General features: G+C 41.2%; 1 protein-coding gene across 9 annotated transcripts in view; it reads right to left on the reverse strand.

Moving 5' to 3' along the window:
• Nucleotides 1-22,656, reverse strand: part of senp6a (SUMO specific peptidase 6a) — a 151,901-nt gene that overhangs the window by 45,410 nt on the left and 83,835 nt on the right. For all 9 annotated transcript variants that reach the window (XM_067989195.1, XM_067989194.1, XM_067989197.1 and 6 more), the window contains 2 exons: nt 20,913-21,309; nt 3,656-3,909 (listed from right to left, as the gene is read on the reverse strand). In XM_067989195.1, coding sequence (XP_067845296.1) covers nt 3,656-3,909; nt 20,913-21,309 — 651 coding nt within the window. The remainder of the gene's footprint in view (nt 1-3,655; nt 3,910-20,912; nt 21,310-22,656) is intronic.

A 22,656-nucleotide genomic window follows, 5' to 3' on the forward strand; every position in this document is an offset into this window, starting at 1 on the left:
GAATGGGAGCACATACCTGCAAGGGTACTGCACACATCTGGGTAAGGACACCCCACCTTCTTCAGGACAACAGTGAGATTGAAATAAATGTGGCACCACACGTATTACTTATATTTCAGATGTTGCCAGTATACATCCCGATCACCCTTAATTTTTGGAACTGAAGCTTAAAGTATTTATTTGAAGATGGAAATAGCCTGAAGTTTAGGAACATAGGAACAGCCCCTCGAACCTGCTCCGCCATGCAATTAGATCATGGCTGATCTGTACCATAACTACATTTATCCACCATAGCTCCATATCCCTTGATACCCTTACTCAATAAAAATCTATTGATCTCTGTCTTGAAAGCGCCAACTGTCCCAGCATTCCCAGCTTTGGGGGGAAATTCCAGATTTCTACTGCCATTTGTGTGGCGTACTTCTAGATTTCCCCCCCAAATGGCCTAAGATTTTAAGATTATGTCCCCTCGTTCTTGATTCCCTCATCAGAGGAAATAGTTTCTCTGTATCTACCCTATCAAATCCTTTTAACATTTTAAACCAAATCACCCCTCGATCTTCTATACCCAAGGGACGACAAGCTAAGTTTATACAACCTGTCCTCATAATTTAACCCAAAGCCCCAGAATCATTCTGGTGAATCTGCACTGTACCCCTTCTAAGGCCGAAATATCTTTCCTGAGGTGCGGAAGCAAACCTCTTTCCCTTGCGAAGGAGCCAGAAGAACACCATTTTTTTCACAACGCTGGATGGGAGTAACCCAACTTGTTATCTATCTTTTCACCATTTTGGATTTTCAGAATTGACTTCCTGTAAGCTGAGCTTTGCGCCTATGATTCAGAAGCTGCATCTTTGCTGTACATGACCACATAGAACTGCATATCCCAGGGGCCAACATTTACCCCACTTGCAGTAATGAATGCAGTCTTGCACAATATTACTAATTTTTTTGAAATGGGAGATATCACACAATCCGGAACTTTACAGCCTAATGCAACTACTAAACTTATTTACAATTAAGTAGTATCAGGGAGACTGATATTTGGAAAACCACTTGTAAAAATATTTCTCACAAGCAGGGAGGGATACCAGTTCACTCCTTTGATCTCCTTTTGAAAGAACTCTGTTTCAACCAAGTGTCAAACCCAACACTAATATTAACTCCTCGACATAGAAGCCAACGCAACAACAATTAATACAACCATAAAATTAACAGTAAGAAATACTTTGGAACATAGAAATCTGCACAATTTTCATTTCGCTCAAAGGAACATTGTTAATGCTATCTTTCGATCAAACACCATCTTGATGTAATTCAATCTCAACTATAATCTAAAAATTGAGAAGTTTACTGCCCCCTTAGATGCGCACATTTAGAAAAAGACTATACAGTGACGATCGCATTAAAAATGGGTTTATTCACGAGTCCGAAGATAAATACTGCATTGACACACATCCTTTATACAACAGGTATTATTCACAATTTCAAAATGCTTTGTTATTTTATCTTGAGCACTTAAAAGTATCCAAGAGAGTTAAGAAGGGAGAAAAGAACATGGCAGCACAGCGATTATGGTACTGAACTAGAAACACAGATTGAAATCTCAGTTCCTACAATGGCAAGCTGTGAATTCAATAAACTTGGTAATTTATAGGCTCACATCTGAAAAAAATGACCATGAAAACTGCCGGATTGTCGTAAAAACCCAACTGGTTCACCAAGTTCATCTGGTCCCATATTCTTAATGCCCTCTAAAGTGACCTAGCAAGCCACTCAGTTGTACAACCAACCACTTCAGGAATATTAGCCAACAACTAACTTTTCAGGGCAACTAAGGATGAGCAATAAATGCAGCCCATAAAGCCTGTCTAGAACCAGAGAATTTATTTAGAGACCTTTCTACACAAGTCAGAAATTACTCAGTTCATTTGAGAGATTGAAAGAACCCTCCCTTCCCCTAAAAATACAGCTAAAAAGGGACAATGTGCTGTTATTTTCCTCCATTGGACTGGCAGCATACTGAACTGTACATGAAGGATAAAGAAATGAGAAAGTGTTGACATGGAAAGCTGCATTCTATTTGAAAGTTAGGTTTACACATTTGCAGCTCAACAAGTGAAAGGGGATATATTAACGTAAGTACGTGGCCATTTAAAACATATATAAAAATGGAACCTTGAGTGAATTTTTAAGTTCTTAATAGATCACTCAACATACAATTCACCCAGCAAAGCAAGACAACTCAACATATAAATTTTAATTTGTAAAACTTTTCAATTAAAAAAAGAATCAACTCACTTAATTGTTTTAAGTTTGGAAATCATAAAGGAGCAGGAAAAGGACAAAAAAAATGGACAAAGTTACTTTTTTCTCAAAAATACCGTCTTAAGCAAATGTACCAAGAGCATGTTTTAAAGAACTTAATTTATGTGGATTCTCAATTGGTGAGGAAATCATAAGCACACACAATCACAAGACTATGGAAAAATACAAAAGAAACCGTAGCAACAGTGCAGTGACAGAATAACTCTGGAGATGGGTCCTGACCCGACTCAGAGCAGTGAGAAAGCCCCTGGAGAAGACAGCTTCACCCTGCTTCCAATTGACGCTACGTGAAATATAACTCCAGTGCACACAACTCCTGCCTTCTTAACACTTTTTAAAAAAACTTCAGCTTCAGTTTGTGAAGAAAATGATTTAAGAGAGAAACTGTCCAGAGGTTTACACAAAGAAAATGTGTTGGGAAGAAAATCACAAACCACAATACAAATTATGACTTTTTTTCCCAAACCATTTACAAGATGTGCTTTAAAAATAATTACATTATGCATTATTTAAATAAATTATTGGAAAAATAAAATGCCCTTCAATAGATTGTACAAAATGGCCTGGAGAAGGCATGCAGGGTTATACAAGTTGCTGAATTCTTTTGGGTGTTACTTCACCATGAGCAAAAGCACCATGCCATTCAAATTCACTCCCCCTACAAATCGTTCATTTGCAATACAGTGATCGAGCCAGCCATCAATTTCAATCTTGGGGGAAGCGTGCGGTTAAAACACCAACAGGTAAATGTTTCTCCTACGATGTACTTCACAGTGAACAGATTTCACAAGAAACTTCAATGAACAAAAATTGAGTTTTGAAAATGCAGTCAGCCATGGCTCAGTGGTAGCACTCTCGCCTCTGAATCAGAAGGTTGTCGGTTCAAGTCCCGCTCCAGAGACTTGAGCATAAAATCTAAGCTGACACTCCAATGCAGTACTGAGGGAGTGCTGCATTTTCGGAGGTGCCATCTTTTAAATGAGACAATAAATTATTAGGGGGACCTAAAAGGTCCCATGGCACAATTTTGAAGAGCAGGGGAATTCTTCCCAGTGTCCTGGCTAATATTTATCACTCATCCAACATCACTAAAAACAGATTATCTGGTCATTGTCACAAGGCTGTTTGTGGGACCTTGCTGTGTGCAAATTGGCTGCCATGTTTCTAACATCACAATAGTGATCGCACTTCAAAAAAAAACGTAATTAGCTGTAAAGTGCTTTGGGATGAACTGAGGTCGTGAAAGGCGCTATATAAATCATGTCTTTTTCTTCTTCATTTGACAGATAAAACCCACCAGGAAAGCTGGACCTGGGCACTGCATTACCTTGTCTTTCATCTTTGCCTTTCTTGGCAACATGGCTGTAGATTCCACTTCTGCCAAAGTGTTTTCGGAAATCTGTTCGGCTGTATTGCCGTCAGCAGTCTCCTCCGAGGCGGGCTCTAAGGGTCTAGTGGAGAGCACAGGAGAAAGCCTTGCAGCGTCAGTAGTTCTAACAGCAGAATGAACACTGTCCATTCTGCTACTTCCAGTACTGGCATTGTCATCTTCCTCCTCCTCTTCGTCGCTGGATAGCACAACTGGGCAAAAACGGCAAAATTAGTGCACAAAGCAAAGACTTGCAATTATCTACGTAGTAGCATTCTCCTTACATTCTACCCCCACTTTAAGACGAACAGTTTCGCTTGTACATCATGGAAGGTTGTGCAAAATACGTTACGTGCAAAAGTACGGGGTGGGGGGGGGGGGGGGGGGGGGGGGGAGAGAAAAAGAAACTGCTCACAGTTGCTTTCAAAACATGGGAGATTATAAGTTATTGTGATATGATAATTTCAAATCTATTTAAGAGTAGCTCTGAAACTAAAATTCTGGAAAAGTCAGTGTTCCCTTTTTTGGAAAAGACCGTTTAGAATGGTGACCATTCACTACTGTCACAAGTCGCAAGGCTTTTAGAAGAACTTTAGTATCACTAGAGTGAAACTGGATTGGGAGCGTCAGGTTTAAAAAACACCTCCCCACATTTTACAAAGCACTGCCTCATTCCTGGAACATTGCACGGAAAAGGTGTGAGACTTTATGAATAGTGTTATAGGACTGATGTCAGGAAAATGTTCTTCACACACAGTGATCAACATGTAGAACGGCCTTCACGGTAGAGTCGTGGAGACAAAAAAACCATTGGATTCTTTAAAAGAAAATTAAATGTCATTTTGACAAATATCCAATCCACCTCATGTCTATTTAACAGTAGAATTTCTTACAAAGGGTTCGTCCACATGGGCCTGGGAATTGATATATGGGGGGGGGGGGGGGGGGGAGGGAGAAAAGAGAGAAAAAGGAGAAAATTTGCAAGGGATATCAAGGACAACACTAAAGATTTTTACAAATATATTAAAAAAGGATGGCTAAGGGTAATGTGGGCCCCTTAACAGGTGCAGGTGATATAGTAATTGGAAATCAGGAAATGGCAGACTTACTAAATAACTACTTTGTATCGGTCTTTACAGTAGAGGATGAGGATCAAGTACCAGAGATACAAGGAAAACTAAAAATAAATCAAGGAGGAGCTAACTAGATTCAATACAAGCAAAACAAAAATGGTGATGGTGAAATTAATGAGATTATAGATAATCTCCAGGACCAGATGGTTTCCACCCAGGGTATTAAAAGATGGACGTGAGGAAATTGTTGATGCGTTAATCACGATCTTCCAAAACACACTCGATTCAGGAATTGTCCCCTTGGGTTAGAAAACTGCCAATGTCACTCCATTATTTAAGGGTAGGAGAAATGAACTATGAAATTATAGGCCTATTAGACTAACATCAGTCATGGGAAAATTATTGGAATCTGTAATCAGGGACAGAGTGAGAGAGCATTTGGACAAAAATGACCTGATCAGAGAGCCAGCATGGATGTGTAATGGACAAGTTATTTCTAATGAATTCAGTTGAATCTTGTGGTGGTAAAAAAAAAACATGGTAGATAAGGGACTGTCTATGGCTGTTATTTATATGGACTTCCAGGTGGCATTCGACAAGGTTCCATATAAGGGGCTTAACAAAAATGAGAGCGCATGGAATTGGAGGCTACCTATTGGCTTGGATAGGGAACTGGTTAGGAGATAGGAGACAGAGAGTGGGGATAATGGGTATGTACTCAAAATGGCAGGATGGGACTAGTGGTGTCCCCCAGGGATCTGTACTGGGGTCTCAGCTTTTCACTATATTTATAGATGATTTGGATGAAGGAACAGAGAGCCATATATCTCAGTTCGCTGTGACACTAAGTTAGGTGGCACAGTAAATAGTGTAGATGGGAGCAGAAAGTTGCAAAGGGACATTAATAGATTATGTGAATGGGCAAAACTGTAGCAGATGGAGGTCAATGTGGGAAAGTGAGAGTTCACCCTCTTCAGACCTAAGAAAGATAAATCAGATTATTTTCTAAATGGCGAGAAGCTAGGAACTGTGGATGAGCAGAGAGATTTAGGGGTCCAAATACAGAAATCACTAAAAGTTAGTGGACAGGAACAAAAAATAATTTTAAAAAGGCTAATGGAATGTTGGCCTTTATCTCAAGAGGGCTGGAAACAAAGGGGTGGAAGTTATATTACAGAGCTCTGGTTATATCCCATCTGCAGTACTGTGTTCACTTCTGGGCGCGGCGCCGCACCGCAGGAAGAATATATTGGCCTTGGAGGGGGTGCAGTGCAGATTCACCAGAATGATACTGGGGCTAAATTATGAGGACAGATTGCATAGACTAAGCTTGTATTCCCCTGAATACAGAAGATTAAGGGGGGATCTAATTGAGGTATTTAATATGATTAAAGGAGTTGATAGGGTAGATCGAAAGAAACTATTTCCTCTGGTGAGGGAGTCCAGAACAAGGGGTCATAGCCTTAAAATTAGAGGGGGACCATTCAGGAATGATGTCAGAAAGCACATCTTCACACACAGAAGTTAGTGGAAATCTGGAATTCTCTTCCACCAAAAAGCTGTTGAGGCTAGACCAATTGAAAATTCCAAAACTGAGATTGATAGATTTTTGTTCAGCAAGGGTATTAAGGGTTACGGAACAAAGGCAAGTAGATGGAGTTAAGATACAGATCAGCCATGGTCTAACTGAATGGCGGAACAGGCTCGAGGGGCTGGCCTACTCCTATTCCTACGTGTTCTAGTTTTCATCTTGTTCCAGTTTCCCAGAGTGCACTGCAATAATCCATCACATGACAACCAGGTAGAGAAGATCTTAGGAGTTGCTGCTCTTGTTGATAAATTCTGTGAGAATGAGTTGCATTGTGGGAGTTGTTTTTATCCTGTTCCTATGACACTCAATACTCTGTACTGGTACAGCCCTGCAGAAAATGTTCAAACAGCTGCGAGGTGTGAATGCAGGAGGAAAAAAACCCACAATTTTCCAAATATAATTTCACATAGCTTAAATAATAATCAAATTTACTGCCTTGTTTGGGATGAAGTTTTCTGTCAGAGTGGAACTGATATTTACGCCAGAACCAGAGGGGAATGTTTACAAAGGTCTTTGATATTGAGTCAGGCATTGTGGCCAGAGTCCGTCACTCAGTCAGGCCCAGGCCTTTGCAAATGACCACCTGTTCAGGTGGTAGTCACTGGAGACTTCACAGTGGGGAAAACCTTGCGTAGTACAGCACCAAACCAATGATAACTTTAGCAAGAAATATAAATCCACGATGGGAAGGGAATGAAAAAATACCTTTTGTAATTATGCAAGTAACTGAGAAAATAGTCGAGAACTTTGGGGAGAAGGCAGAAGAACAAACAAATAAAGTGCTTGTATCTTAAGGAAATACTGCAAATCCACTGTGGGTAGTAGAGCAAAAAGATTTATAATGTAAATAACTGGAACCAGGTTTTGGGGAGGGAATTATATGCCTATTAAGCAAATTTTGTAAAGAGGCAGATAAGTAGTATTAAAAAATATTTCTTCTGTGAAGCCTATATCTTTCAATTTCAGTAAGGTGTGTAATATTTTAACCTTACGTGAGTAAGTTTGCTGTACAGTCTACTCCTGGTGATCTAAAAGTAGCTTCTTGTGCTTAAAAAAATTAAATAATCAAAATATTTAATTAAACAATGTAAATAGCGGCAATTTAGTGCTAAAAAAATTCAGAAGTTCTTTATTGGTTGTAAAGAGCTCTGAGGTAGTGAAAGGCGCTATGTAAATGCAAGATTTTTCTTTTGTCCTTTTTTTAAACTGACTATGAAGTGTTCCATTCATGAGGTAAGTAAAATTACCAAACAACCAGCAACCACTGTAAACCAACCAAAATCACTCAATTTACTCATGAACCAGCAAGCATCACGAAACTGACCAATCAAGTTACTCACAATTTTGTTCCAATTTTTTTTTTGACAGCCATGTTGCTTTTTGAGCCGCTGATTATATACAGCCAAAAATTTAATTGATAACACACTAAACAGAGAAAAATCTCAAATAAAATCACGAAACGCATCCATGAACCTCCCGATTTTATCTTGGAAATCCCAGTAACAACTTTCCGCTGCACAGACTTGCCTTTGTCTTGGAGCCTGGGGCTGGAGTGATACTAGGTTCCCAGTGCTTGCAGCGTTTACCTGGACGCTCCATCTCAGTATGTGGCCTGTATTATGACAATTAGGAGGGTGGTCATTTGCAAAATCCTACTCCTGGCAAAGTCTCACCTGCTGCTGCAATCAATAAAGTTGAGAGCCCACTCTCCAGAGCTGCCAGGCCACAGTTCCACTCCCAGGCCCACAGGACCCACCTCACTCATGCAGCCAGCAGCCCCTCCCCGGTGCTGCCAGCTATTCTCTGAATGGAGCTAGGCATCAGGAACCTGCCTTTGAGTGCTGCAAGACTCTTACCCCCTTAAGAATGCTCCAAGGTCCCAGAAGGCAGTGGAAATGAAAACCGGGAGAGATGTATAACGGGCAGCCAATCAGTTTTACACTATCATCAAAAGTTAAAACTATCCCCAATGAATTACTTTTGAAGTTGAATGTGAGCAAAAAAAAAACCAGGAGCCATTCTGCACAAGCAACAGCCCACAAGCATCGAGATGAATGGCCAGTTAATGGTGATGTTGCTTAAGGGAGAAACATTGGTCAAGATATCAGAATTCTCTACTCTTCAAGTAGTGCCACAAGATCTTTTACACGTACCTGAATAGACAGGCAGTTTAATCAACTAAAACAATTCAGCATTCGCTCAGTACTAGTCTGGAGCGTTAATTTAGGTTGTGCAATTTTCATCCGTCAGCAACACCACAGGAGATCAACTATAATACATTGTGCATTAACTTGTATAACATTGCTGTCACAGAAACATGCAGCATGGAAGGAGTACATTCTGCCCATCATGAAAGAGCTATCCGATTCGTCCCACTTCCCTGCTCTTTCCCAATAGCCCTGCAAAGTTTTCCTTTTCAAGTATATATCCAATTCCCTTTTGAAAGTTACCACTGAATCTGCTTCCACCTCCCTTTCAGGTAGTGCATTTCAGATCATAACTCGCTGTCTAAAAGAATCTCATCTCCCCCCTGATTCTTTTGCAAATTATCTTAAATCTGTGTCCTGGCTGAACTACTTATTCTCTGATTCATCATGTGCAATGGAGATCCATTAGCTAGAAAAAAAATGGGTAACGTGCTCCTTGTTTTGTCAAAAAAATTCTTGAAATTTACGTAGTATTCTGTAATCATTTTCAAAGGAGCAATGTACATTCAAATCATCTAAATTCTTTAACGAATCAATTCTGCAGAACAATTTCTTTAAAATGGTTATGGATGGAAGAGTGTACCAAAATGTCACACGGTTTTGATAAAGAAAATCAGGAAGAACTAGTTCCACTGGTCAGTGTGTCGTTAACTGTGGTACATAAATTGATAATTACCAAAAGAATGAAGGGAGGGGGTTATAGAATAAAAAATTATTCAGAGGGCTGTACCAGAAACAGTGCTGGAAGCATACTCTATAATAGCTTTTAAAAGGAAAGTGGATGAATATTTGAAAATGAAAAATTTTAAGAGTGTGGAGAATGGGCAAAAGAAGGGCTAGCTCTTTCAGAGAGCAAGCACAATGTGTGGAGTGTCCTCCTTCTGTGCTATAAAATTCTACGATGCTACATTCATAGCTGAACCACTAAGAACAGTATCCATCAAAGAACAGAGAGACTTACATTTATATAGTGCCTTTCCCGACCTCAGGACATCCCAAAAGCACTTTACAACCAAAGTAGTACTTTTGAAGCGTAGTCACTTTGTGATGTGGGAAATGCGGCAGCCAATTTACACACAGCAAGGTCCCACAAACAGCAATGTGCTAATGACCAGATAATCTGGGTTTCTTACAAAAAAAGTTTTGTTGGTTATGGGATAAATATTGGCCAGGACACCAGGGAGAACTCCCATGCTCTTATTCGAAATAGTGCCATGGGATCTTTTACGTTATATGGGTAGACGGGGCTTCAGTTTAACGTCTCATCCAAAAGATGGCACCTCTACAGTGCAGCGCTCCCTCAGTACTGCATTGAAGTGTCAGCCGAGATTTTGTGCTCAAGTCTCTGGAGTGGGACTTGAACCCACAACCTTCTGACTCAGACGACAGTGCTACCACTGAGCCATAGCTGACGTAATTATTTTCAACACAAAGGTTTCTTTTTAAAAGCAGTGATTGGAGCAGCTCAGGGTCCCTTCCATGAGCACCAACTGAGAGCAGTACTACTTTGCAGTTCCACCCATTCCACAGTCTGACCCAGCCTTCCAGGCACCATCTGCTGCAGAGCCAGATGTGACAGGTTCATCATCAGGAATGTAACTAAACTTGGCTTAGACACAGCTTGAAGGGAGATGGGTCGAGGGCACATTATCTCGGGAATTTGAAATGCTTTTTTATAATTAAGAAGTACTGCACAACTTTTGTATTGCGGTGAAGGGAAGGAAAGAGATGCGAAATAGCTCCTTGGCAATAATGTGAAGTTATTATTCCCAGACCAACAGAATTTCTGGCCAAAAATAATCTTTGTCCATCTACATATGCACTCGGATGAAGAAGCATTGCCTTCTGAAGAGGAATATATACTGACCACAAATTTTTACTCTCGTCAAGAATGACCACCTTGAAAAGATTTTACATTTGCTCCACAAGAGGTCAGGTCATTTAGGTTGAGGGGTGCCGAAGTCAATGGGAAAAGGATGGCTACTAAACGATTTCTTCCAGAAGTTATACATGAGAAAAAAAATGTTCTATTCGAAAGCAATTGACATTGGACAGACAACAAAAGTATAACCTTGCACAACAGGACATTGAAGTGAAAAATCACAAGCTGGATTCAAGGTGTTCGCCTGGGCTCAGTGGTAGAACTCTTGCCTTAATCAGAAGGTCGTGGGTTCAAGCTCCACTACAGAAACTTGAACACAAAATCTATGCTGACACTTCAGTGCAGTACTGAGGGAATGCTGCACTGTTGGACGCGCAGTCTTTTGGATGAGACGTTAACCCGAGGCCCCACCTGCCCTCTCAGGTGGATGGAAAAGATCCCCTGGCATGATTTCAAAGAGCAGGGAAGTTCCTCCTGGTGTCCTGGCCAATATTTATCCCTCAACCAACATCACTAAATAAACAGATTATCTGATCATTATCACTTTGCTGTTTGTGGGTCCTTGCTGTGCGCAAATTGGCTGCTGCATTTCCTACAACAGTGACAATGCTTCAGTACTTCATTGGCTGTAAAGCACTTTGGGACATCCTAAGGTCATGAAAGGTGCTATACAAATACAAGTTCTTTTTTTCTGGATACATAGCTGCCCTCAATAGGATTTATTTTTAAACTCTGGTTTCATGACTTGCAGCCTTGGAGTGCAAGAACACAGAATTCTGGATTACATCTAAAACAGCATTATTAACCAACATTAATCTAGATAAATATTACACAGTATTCGTTTAGTTTCAAGGTCTAATAGTCTGTAGACACCCAACACTAATTAAAAGTTTTTTTAGAAGCTATTTCCTCAAGAACAATTTCCAGCCCACGTTGAAACACTACGTGAGACTACCCCTCTCCATGCTGCAGGGTGCCTCAGAGAATGCCATGAATCAGCAGAGTACCATAGATCAAGGGCATACACTGCACCTTCAGGCAGGTTTTCATTTCCTACAAACCTGAAAGGAAGCAATGGGGATATACTCTCAAAACAAATCACTGTTTATACTTTGAATACAGTACTTTTCAATACTGATGTATTCAAGAACATCACCTGACTTGCAGGGTTAGCCTGTTGGCTTAACTATTGAAGTGCACACCAGATTAGAATTGTAATATGCCTTCAGTTCAGCAGGAATCAGAATTTCCAACCACAGCCTAAACAGATGGCTTTCTGCCACTTTTGCAACACTGAATGGAAGCGGGCTCTGCTGGCCTCCACTTCCAATTTTTGAGCATCAGAACAGGCACAATGTGTGGAATGTTCTCCCTCTGTGCTGTAAAATTCTATGATTCTACATTGTCAACTGAACCACCAAGAACAGTAATCTCAATTCTGTTCAATATTAAAGGTTTCTTGTTAAAAGCAGCGACTGGAGCTGCTCAGGGTTCCCACCAGGAACACCATCTGAGGGCAGTATTGCCCATCGTTTGACCCAGCCTTCCAGACACCATGACATCAGGCAATTAAAGAGAGCACAATTAAGTTATAAAGTCTCAACGTTTTGGGTTCAAGCCCCACTCCACTACTTGAGCTTATAATCTAGGCTGACATGCCAATGCAGTACTGAGGGAGTGCTGCATTGTCAGCTATTTTGGATCAGATGTTAAACTGAGGCCTTGTCTGCCCATATCCTAACTCACACCAAGTCCCATTCACCTATCACCCGTGCTCGCCGACTTACATTGGGTTCCGGTCCACCAACACCTCAAATTTAAAATTCTCATCCAAATGCCTCCATGGCCTTGCCCCTCCCCATCGCTGTAACCTCCTCCACCCCTCCCGAGAACTCTTCGTTCCTCCAATTCTGGCTTCTTTTGCGTCCCCCACTCCCTTCACCCCACCATTGGCAGCTATGCTTTCAGCTGCCCAGGCTCTAAGCTCTGCCATTCCCTCCCTAAATCTCTCCGCCTCTCTCTCCTCTAAGATGCTCCTTAAAACCTACCTCTTCGACCAAGCTTTTGGTCACGTGTCCTTACGTCTCCTTCTTAGGCTCAGAGTCAATTTTTTTCTGATTACACCCGTGAAGCTTCTTGGGATGTTTTACTACGTTAAAGGCGCTATTTGAAGAGGAGCAGGGAGTCTCGGTATGCTGCCAACTTTCAGTACCAACAATTCCTCCTCACGCAGCTGCTCTCCCAGTACTCTAGGGAGAAACATTGCGCTCGAGAGTCCGAACATGGCCCCTCCCACGTGTGGATGATGAGAACAGAACTGCTGCTTCCAACATTAGTAATGCCACCCCCTCCCCGAGGGCAGGGAGACCAATCACAAGGGTGCTCAATCCAAGGCTGTATCTGTTGTACTGCACAACATAGTGGACAGAAGTGCTAGGACCCCCTCCTCCAAGGCAAAACCTCCCATTGCTCAGACCAGCATCCATAGCAACACGAGCCCAGTGAAACCAACCTACAAAGGCTGAAGGCCCGCAACACAGAGGGAAACACACCCTGAAATAGCACATCATGGCTTTCAACAACAGAACACAACCCCGGACCAGAAAATGACACTCGAATGACCAGCTGAACTTCTGTAATGCAAAGTTCCAGGAAGAAACACTAGACAAAGGAACTGATGACGGCCCAGGTCCTCGAAGAAAATGAAAAGTTAGTAGCATTGAAAGTTTAAATTATTTTTTTTTTTACAAGGCAGAGACTAGGAACCAACCACAAAAGTAGGTAACTCTATAACCAGGGAACAGCATCCGGATCTTCAGTATCCCTGAAGGTGTTGCAATAAACAGATCTCTGTTAGGTATGGGTATCAAGGGATATGGATCAAAGGCAGGTAAATGGAGTTGAGGTACAGATCAGCTATGTTCTGATTTTAATGATGGCAGAGGCTTGAGGGGCTGAATGGCCTACTCTTGTTTCTATATTCCAGTAATGATACACCAGTAAACCATTGAGAAATAGCACCATCGTAAGCTTGAAACAATCTCAGAACTCAAGCCTCCCTCTTTTCCATCATGTGCCCAACATCAGATTTGTATCTACAATGTCAATTAATGGTAAATTAGTCACCAATTGTACCAAGGCGAGACATTTGGACTGGGCCTTCTCACTGCTCCACATTAGGAATTGACGCATCCAAAAAATTGGCCTTGAGGGAGCAAGGGTTTTTCTTGAACCGCGCAAGGATAGCTGTTGGTGAGATTCAGGAATGACAAATCAGCATGGATGTAGCAAACAGCAGAGTCTGTATGCAGGAGTTTATGCAGCTTCCTTTCTGCGGTGACTGCCTGCCAACCAATAACATGGTCTCAGATAAATGACTAGATAAAATGGTAGACAAGTTGTGAATGAAAGGATAGATTTGACCAACAATAATTGCTGCTCACTTCATCAACATGGTTTTATGTAAAAACACTTTCAGTTTTAATTTTTAATTAAAAAGCAAGTTAGAAATAAATGAAACCCATGACAACACAAAGGTTTCAGCAGAGTTTTCCATCGCTATGTTTGCCAGCCTATGATTTTTCACCCATTCATTTTAATGGTCCTATTATTTACCTCCGCTAACCTATCAGTCTGGTCTTGTCTCAAATGCTCTTGCAGTGTATGTTGTCTGAACTCTCAACTGGATGACTTCCTTCGATTTCCTTTCTATGACTTTTTTCTAAATAAATCTCAAAAAAACTGTACCTTCTTTGAGGGCACTGTTGGCAAATGTGTAAAATTAAGCCAGGAGTATGCAGAGCTATCTAACCAGGGGCTGATACAATAAGTTACCGTGCCCTTGAGGGAGAGGACAGATGATTTTTAAAAATGATCAGCCACGGTTCTCACTCCCAATGACTACCCAGGAACACCTGCTAGAAAGTGCACGTGTCCACAATTGGCGACTAGAGGCTTGAGCTTGGCTTTAGAGTGTGCCAAAATTCATTCAGGGGAATCTGAACCTGTAGCTGCTACTCCTCAAAGGGGAAGTTCACCAGCCAATGAGCTGTACATTCTGTCTGTTTAGATATCATTATGCCTGGAATTATGACCCTATAGAACAGATAATTCGCATTTGGTTATGTGGGAACAAAATTTTCTTCTCTTAAGTAAGGGCATCTTTCTGCTGTAGAGTCCTGGCCACTAGGATCAGTGTTCAATCTGCTCAAGTGATTTCATGTCAAGTTCTACAACAGATGGAAAATCTCCAACATCATGAGTGATTCAAACCTGCGACCCAGAGGTAAAAGGGCGCTCTGATTCCATTCAGTACCCAAGTGCCACTTGTTACCATCCTGGGGTTGGTGACAATTTTTTGTAGTTGTCCTGTTTGGTGTACAGTTTGGTAGATGGCAATGTCACTGCCTCCTTAAGATACAACCTGCACCCTATGGAATTTAATGGTTTGAACTCTGCAACCAAAAGCTCTGAGCTATACAAATCCTGCTTTGTCAGAAGGGGTGTTACAGGGAATGAAATGCAGATGCCTTGATGCAGGCGTGTACCTAATATGAGAAAGGACTACACTAAGAGATTGCTGAATAGTAACACTCACTGGTGTCCTGCACAACTCCTCATCTACATACAAGGGTGTGGGAAGCTGCTGAATGGAGTGTTACAGACTACTTTATGTAGTTCACCCTAACGGATGCAGAAAGAGGAACCTTCAGAGATCCTAACTGGAACAAGGTGTGCAGTGAATAGCTCAGCAGTGTTGGAACTCAAACAAAGTCATGGGTTCTGCCCCATCTTGAAATCATTTAATACTGGGTCTCTAGCTACTGGTCCCATGTAGAAGGCCCCATTCAATCGTGAAGATGGCAGGCTTGGTAACATCAGTGCCACAACCAACTGGTGCTCACAGACACAAATCCTTCAGGATTCATAACCGCCAATCACAAAGATAGCAGGAACTAAATCTTGTACCTTGAGACTACATTTACTGGCACTGTCTAGGCAATGATACCTCATTAGATACAGGTAAGGGTGTATTGATGACATGTTTCGAGGGCTCAATACTCGGAACAGCCTCATTTGGCATTAACTCGGTGAACTTTGTATATGTATTTCTTAGCCTCAAGTTTTCTTGTTTGGATGAGAACACTTGGGCAAGTTCCTCAGAGATGGGAGGTTCCAAGAGCAAACCATGCAGAAGATCCCTCAATAAGTTTTCTTTTTGTGCCCAGAGATTGGAGGGGGAAGGCCTATGATCTAATGGATCATTCTTATTTGTTCCTTTCCAAGGACAGAATAAATGGGAATCACTCTTTCACACCCCCAACAGCGAGGTTAAGAGTGGCACCAAAGGTGTAGGTCTCTACCACATTTTTTCAGCTGAGAAATATCATGCAGTAATCAATAAAAAAAACCTGCTTACTTTCAAAGTAACAGTAGATATCTGGAAATGTTTAGAACACTTCAATCTCATTTAGAGGTTCAAAAGATGTCACACCACAAGTGCGAAACTCAAATCATAACCAGCATCTGAACCCCGAGATGACCACACACTCTTGTAATTACTTTTAAGCATTCAAATTTGATCATGTTTGCTCATCTTCTCTGGCACTGCTCAAGGGTCATCTGAGATTAGACCAGAGGTGGGTGGCAGGATACAAGGGTTTGCCTGCGCAATAGCACTGAGGATACAGAGAAGTGTGAAAGCAATTCTTCACACTTTCAATCTGAAGGTTGTATCTGGGACAAAATGTTTTTGTTTGTACAATCAATAAATTGTTATAGGTTTTTAAAGTACCAGAATTAATTTTTTTTTAAAAAGACATAGGCTGGCAATTCACACCGTGTACTATGACTTCCTGCTTGCAACACTCACCCTCCCTCGATAGCATTACACTCAGTAGAAGGTGGCAGACTTAAGCTGCAGTCTGGGAGTCACCAAGTCCATCCATCTCCCCGGCCACTATCTGAGGCTGAACCAGACCGTTCGCAACCTTGCATCCTATTTGACTGAGATGAGCTTCCAATCACGTCCGCTCCATCATCAAGACCGCCTGCTTCCACGACCATAACATCACGCGTCTCTGCCTCAGCTCATTTGCTGCTGAAACTCTCATCCATGCCTTTGTTACCTCTAGACTTGACTATTCCAATGCTCTCCTGACCAGCCACCCATCTTCCACCCTCCATAAACTTGAGCTCATCCAAAACTCTGCTGCCCGTATCCTAACTCCCACCAAGATCCGTTTATCCATCACCTTGTGCTCACTGATCTACATTGGATCGCGGTCCAGGACCACCTCGATTTTAAAATTCTCATCCTTGTTTTCAAATCCCTCCATGACCTCGCCCCCCCATCTCTGTAACCTCCTCCAGCCCTACAACCCTCAGAGATCTCTGCGCTCCTCCAATTCTTGCCTCTTGTGCATCCCTGGTTTTAAATCGCTCCACCATTGGCGGCCGTGTCTTCAGCTGCCTAGGCTCCAAGCTCTGGAATTCCCTCCCTAAACCTCTCCACCCCTCTCTCTTCCTTTAAGACGCTCCTTAAAACCTACCTCTTTGACCAAGCTTTTGGTCACCTGTCCTAATATCTCCTTATGTGGCTCAGTGTCAAATTTTGTTTGAAAATCGCTCCTGTGAAGCGCCTTGGGACATTTTGCTACATTAAAGGTGCTATATAAATGCAAGTTTTTATTATTGTTGTTGAGTCATAATCCACCAGTCTGGAATAACACTGGTGCTTTCTAAGAGTCCATTACTTGACTAAGCCCCTTTATGCAATCAAGACCAAAATGCACAATAGAAGCTGGGGAATGCAGAGAGATGCAGGCCTGTGCAGGAGAAGTTGTAAAACACAATGGCTAATTTTATGGTAGGGTTAGTGTGCTCCCCACCCCGAATTATTTAATTTTTTAATGCTTATAAAAGATGGCAGTTGAAGATAGTTTGAAGAATTAAACTGAGCAATGTAACTGATTGTCTTGTAGCAGTTGCCACCATAATGGTACCTTTATACAAAAAAAAAAATTGAGCAAATTAACTGGCTGGTTTTGGACAGGTTCCTCACTCCTGACTGGTAGAGTTCCGTACCTGCGTATGTCTGAGCAAATCAGCAAGATTAGTTAAACAGATTATGGTCATTTCAGCCAATCAGATAAAATGTGATTGCCAATTTTTTTTGTACTTGGGACACATTTAAAATTTGATGCACATTATATACTAGGCTTTTAATGATATAGATAGCTAAAGACTATGAAACTCATGAGGATAGTTTTATCCCATTTGAGTCTTGTTAATCAGCTGTCACAGTGGATGCAGGCAGTGCAGTACATGAAGTTGATGCATCACAATGCTCACACTGGTGGTTTAATGATTTTGATGCAATCTCAGCAAATTTAAAATGATTAATTAGCACAATCTGACATTAAACGCAAGATTACATTACACCCCAAAATATTTTAAAATTCTGAAATATATCAAAATTACTGAAATAAAGGGACTTTATCCTTCAATGGCTTCCATAAATATACAATAAAAATTTAAACTTTGTTTGAAATTACAAAATAGATCAAAATTCAATAGTTGTCTTTCTGATCCAGCTTCCCCACCCACCCCCCCCACCAAAAAAATAAAAAGCCAGAATGAAAAGTTCCACATAGTTATGCAGCATCATGTGCCACATTTCCCACACTACAACAGTGACTACACTTCAAAAGTACTTCATTGGCTGTAAAGCACTTTGAGATGCCCTGAGGTCGTGAAAGGTGCGATATAAATGCAAGTTCATTCTTTATTTAATTTGTTCTGCTGATTTCAGCCTAAATTGGGTCTTCAAAAGGAAAAGCCGCCCAACCATGGCTAACAAAAGAAATTAAGGATAGTATTAGATCTAAAGAGGAGTCATATAAAGTTGCCAGAAAAAGTCGTCAGCCTGAGGACTGGGAGCAGTTTAGAATTCAGCAAAAAAGGACCAAGAGATTGATTAAGAAGGGGAAAAATATCGTATGAGAGTAAACATGCAAGGAACATAAAAGTGGATTGTAAAAGCTTCTACAAGTATGTAAAAAGAAAAAGATTAGTGAAGACAAATGTAGGTCCCTTAGTTAGAAACGGGAGAACTTATAATGGGGAACAAGGAAATGGCACAGCAATTAAACAAATACTTTGGTTCTGTCTTCACGGAAGAGGACACAAATAACTTCCCAGAAAAGGACACAAATAACTTCCCAGAAATGCTAGGGAACAAAGGGTCTAGTGAGAAGGAGGAATTAAAGGAAATTAGTATTAGTAAAAAAATAATGCTGGAGAAATTAATGGGTCTGAAAGTCGATAAATCCCATGGGCCTGATGATCTGCATCCCAGAGTACTAAAAGAGGTAGCCATGGAAATAGTGGATGCATTGGTTGTCATCTTCTAAAATTCTATAGATTATGGAACAGTTCCTGCAAATTGGAGGGTGGCAAATGTAACCCCACTATGTAAAAAAGGAGGGAAGAGAAAACAGGAACTACAGACTGGTTAGCCTAACATCGGTAGTAGGGAAAATGCTAGAGTCTATTATAAAGGAGATGATAACAGGGCACTTAGAAAATATCAACAGGATTAGACAAAGTCAACATGGGTTTATGAAAGGGAAATCGTGTTTGACAAACCTACTGGAGTTTTTTTGAGGATGTAACTGGTAGAGTAGATAAGGGAGAACCAGTGGATGTGGTGTATTTGGATTTTCAGAAGGCCTTTGATAAAGTCCCACATAAGAGGTTAGTGTGCAAAATTAAAGCACATGGGATTGGCGGTAATATACTGGCATGGACTGAAAATTGGTTAACAGACAGGAAACAGAGAGTAGGAATAAATGGGTCTTTTTCGGGGTGGCAGGCGGTGACTAGTGGAGTACCACAGGGATCGGTGCTTGGGCCCCAGCTATTCACAATATATATCAATGATTTGGATGAGGGAACCAAATGTAATATTTCCAAGTTCGCTAACGACACAAAACTAGGTGGGATTGAGAGTTGTGAAGAGGATGCGAAGAGGATGCAAAGAGGCTTCAAGGTGATTTAGACAAGTTGAACGAGTGGACAAATACATGGCAGATGCAGTATAACGTGGATAAATGTGAAGTTATCCACTTCGGAAGGAAAAACAGAAAGGCAGAGTATTATTTAAATAGTGATAGATTGGGAAATGTTGATGTAGGGAGGGACCTGGGTATCCTTGTACACCAGTCACTGAAAGCAAACATGCAGGTACAGCAAGCAGTTAGGAAGGCAAATGGTATATTGGCCTTCATTGCAAGAGGATGAGAGTACAGGAGCAAGGATGTCTTACTGCAGTTATACAGAGCCTTGGTGAGACCACACATGGAGCAGTGTGTCCAGTTTTGGTCTCCTTACCCAAGAAAGGATATACTTGCCATAGAAGAAGTGCAGCAAAGGTTCACCAGGCTGATTCCTGGGTTGGCAGGACTGTCGTGTGAGGAGAGATATGGTTGACTAAGCCCATATTCACTCAAGTTTAGAAGAATGAGAGAGGATCTCATTGAACCGTATAAAATTCTGACAGGGCTAGACAGACTGGATGCAGGGAGTATGTATCCCCTGGCTTGGGGCGGGGGGGTCTAGAACGAGGGGTCACAGTCTCAGGATACGGGGTAGGACATTTAGGACTGAGATCAGGAGAAATTTCTTCACTCAGCGGGTGAAGAAATGTGGAATTCTCTACCACAGAAGGCTGTGGAGGCCAAGTCACTGAATATATTTAAGAAGGAGATATAGATTTCTAGACACAGGAGGCATCAAGGGGTATGGGGAGAGAGCAGGAATATGGTATTGAGAAAAAGAATCAGCCATGATCATATTGAATGGCGGAGCAGGCTCGAAGGGCTGAATGGCCGACTGCTGCTCCTATTTTCTATGTTTCAAGCAGTTTCAAACAGCTGATCGCACCTCTTTAAAGTGCGATAATCTTAGCGATGAGATTCTGGATGCAACTGCTAACAATTTGGAGAGGCAGTTGCTAAGTGGAGACTTCCATTTTTTTTTTATAAAAAGAGTAAAAATTACCACTGTCAGCTAATGAATTGGAGGTGAGGTGCGATTTGTGATTTTACAGCAAAGAGTCTCCCGAGTACAGCAGGATTATTTCTCCTGCAGGATAGTTACATAATACAAATTATGTGCATAAAATCAGTCACTCACAGCAGTGCAGTCTCCAGGCGCGATTGGATAGTTTCCGTGTCAACCAACTGCATTCTGGCTGGGACTTGTGGCATCATTATATGTAGCCTTTTTTAAAATATGTTGGTCACTTACCTTTTTGGTTTTACTGTCCCCACCAACGCGCCCGCTATAAGTGGTGGGGACTGTACTGCCATACTCGGCAGCATCATACACCACCCCTGGAACATACCCTCAACATTTCTGCTGTGGATAACACGGAGCCACTGAAAATGTCCACACTTACTGGGGTCAGTCATTACAGGCTTCCTGGAGTCCATCCGCCCAGCTCCATATACAACTGTACGTCCCATCAGTCCAATGCTGCCATTAGTTTGTAAAAGGTTGCTCCTGGTAGAATACAGTTTAGTAGCAGGTACTGGAGTCAATGTTATGTCAAGAGAAGGTTTGTTGTAAAACATCTTGGCACTGACACCCATGTTGCCTTCAGCTTGCGTTGGAGAACATGCATGAATAGGTGGGCGCGGCTGAGGTGTCTCGACATATGCGGAATCTGAAGTTTGTTTGGGTCGTCTTGTTGCATCCTTGGGTATTGGCTTCCTACAATTTTCACATTTTGTATGGTCTTCACTTTTTCTCCCACAATTTTTACATATACTGAAGAATTCATCGAGTTTCTGCCCCTGAAATTTGGAAAACAAGGTCAAAATATTAAAAAAATCCTCAACATTTATTTGCAGAAGTATCTTGTCCTCCTTTCTCCCTCTCACGGTCTAAACCGGAATTTACCAAGATAACAGACTAAATCAACCAGAGAATGTGAAAATCGTTCTATAAATGCAAGGTCTTCAGGTCTTTAATTAGGTTTGAAAGGTATTAAAACATCTTATTGTATTGAAAATAAAAACCTCACATTGAAGGTAAAAAGAACTCAAATACTAGAAACCAAACAAAGACAGAAAATGCTGGAAATGTTCCAATCAGTGTCTGAGGAGAAAAAGCAGCTAATGCCATTTCATCAGCAAGATTGCTTTGAGTGATTATTTGACTTACAAAGCAGATTTACTATTTACTGACAAACAGTATCCACCCAAAACATGAACCAGTGTTCCTCTTTTCAGATGTTGATGGACCTGCCATGTTTCCAGCATTTTCTGTGTATTGTTGGCTACGTGTTGAGTTTCATATTCTTGTCTTTTGTTCACTCTATCAAGGTATTTTTCTAAAACCATCTACCAGTAATCTAACAGAATTTACCCAGTTCAAATACCAACACACGTGGATAGCTAACACTGATGACAATATTACATACTCATTGTTTGCACAGCAATGGGTATATAGTGCAAGTCTTGAGAATAATTTTCTGCCCTGTATCATGTGACAGTGCCAGGCAATTCCAGCAGTTTTGCAAGAAGAAAAAATAAATCAGTAACAGTTCTCTTAGTGAAATTCTACCAGAGGCTGTTCGTCTACATCTTTAAACTCAAATATTAAAAGGTAATTCCATCATTTGCAAATTTAAACAAAAATGTACACACTCTAAAGTAGGCTTTCTTCACATTTGCTTTGTGGAAATAACCAATGTGAACACATCCTCACTGAATGGTTTTAAAAACTGCTCACAAAACTATTCAAAGCACATTGCAGATCAAAGATATGAAATTTGTTTCTCATCAAGCAAATCACTACAAAAATCAAGAAGCATGCCCAGTCACTTTGAACCACTAGATCAAGTTGCATGGGGGGTTCTGAGAGATATCGTGTGAGGGGGATAAGAGGTTCAAGGAGGAGGGAGAAAAGGAGCGGAGATTGGTATCCAGGGCCAAAAAGGATGGGATGCAAGCTGGCAAATCATGCACTGACGTAATCTGGGAATCAGACCCTGAACAACCTGAGTTGAGGTGGCTCCTGGGGCGGTGCACGTGAAAACTAATGTTTTCTCTTAGTGCACAGATTTTAAAATTGCAATTCCAAACTACATGGTAAAAGGCTCTATTTGCCCTAATAAACAGACTGAACACATCAGTTTA

The sequence above is a fragment of the Heptranchias perlo genome, chromosome 8 (genome assembly GCF_035084215.1).
Source record: "Heptranchias perlo isolate sHepPer1 chromosome 8, sHepPer1.hap1, whole genome shotgun sequence".
In the NCBI taxonomy this organism is placed as follows: Eukaryota; Metazoa; Chordata; class Chondrichthyes; order Hexanchiformes; family Hexanchidae; genus Heptranchias; species Heptranchias perlo.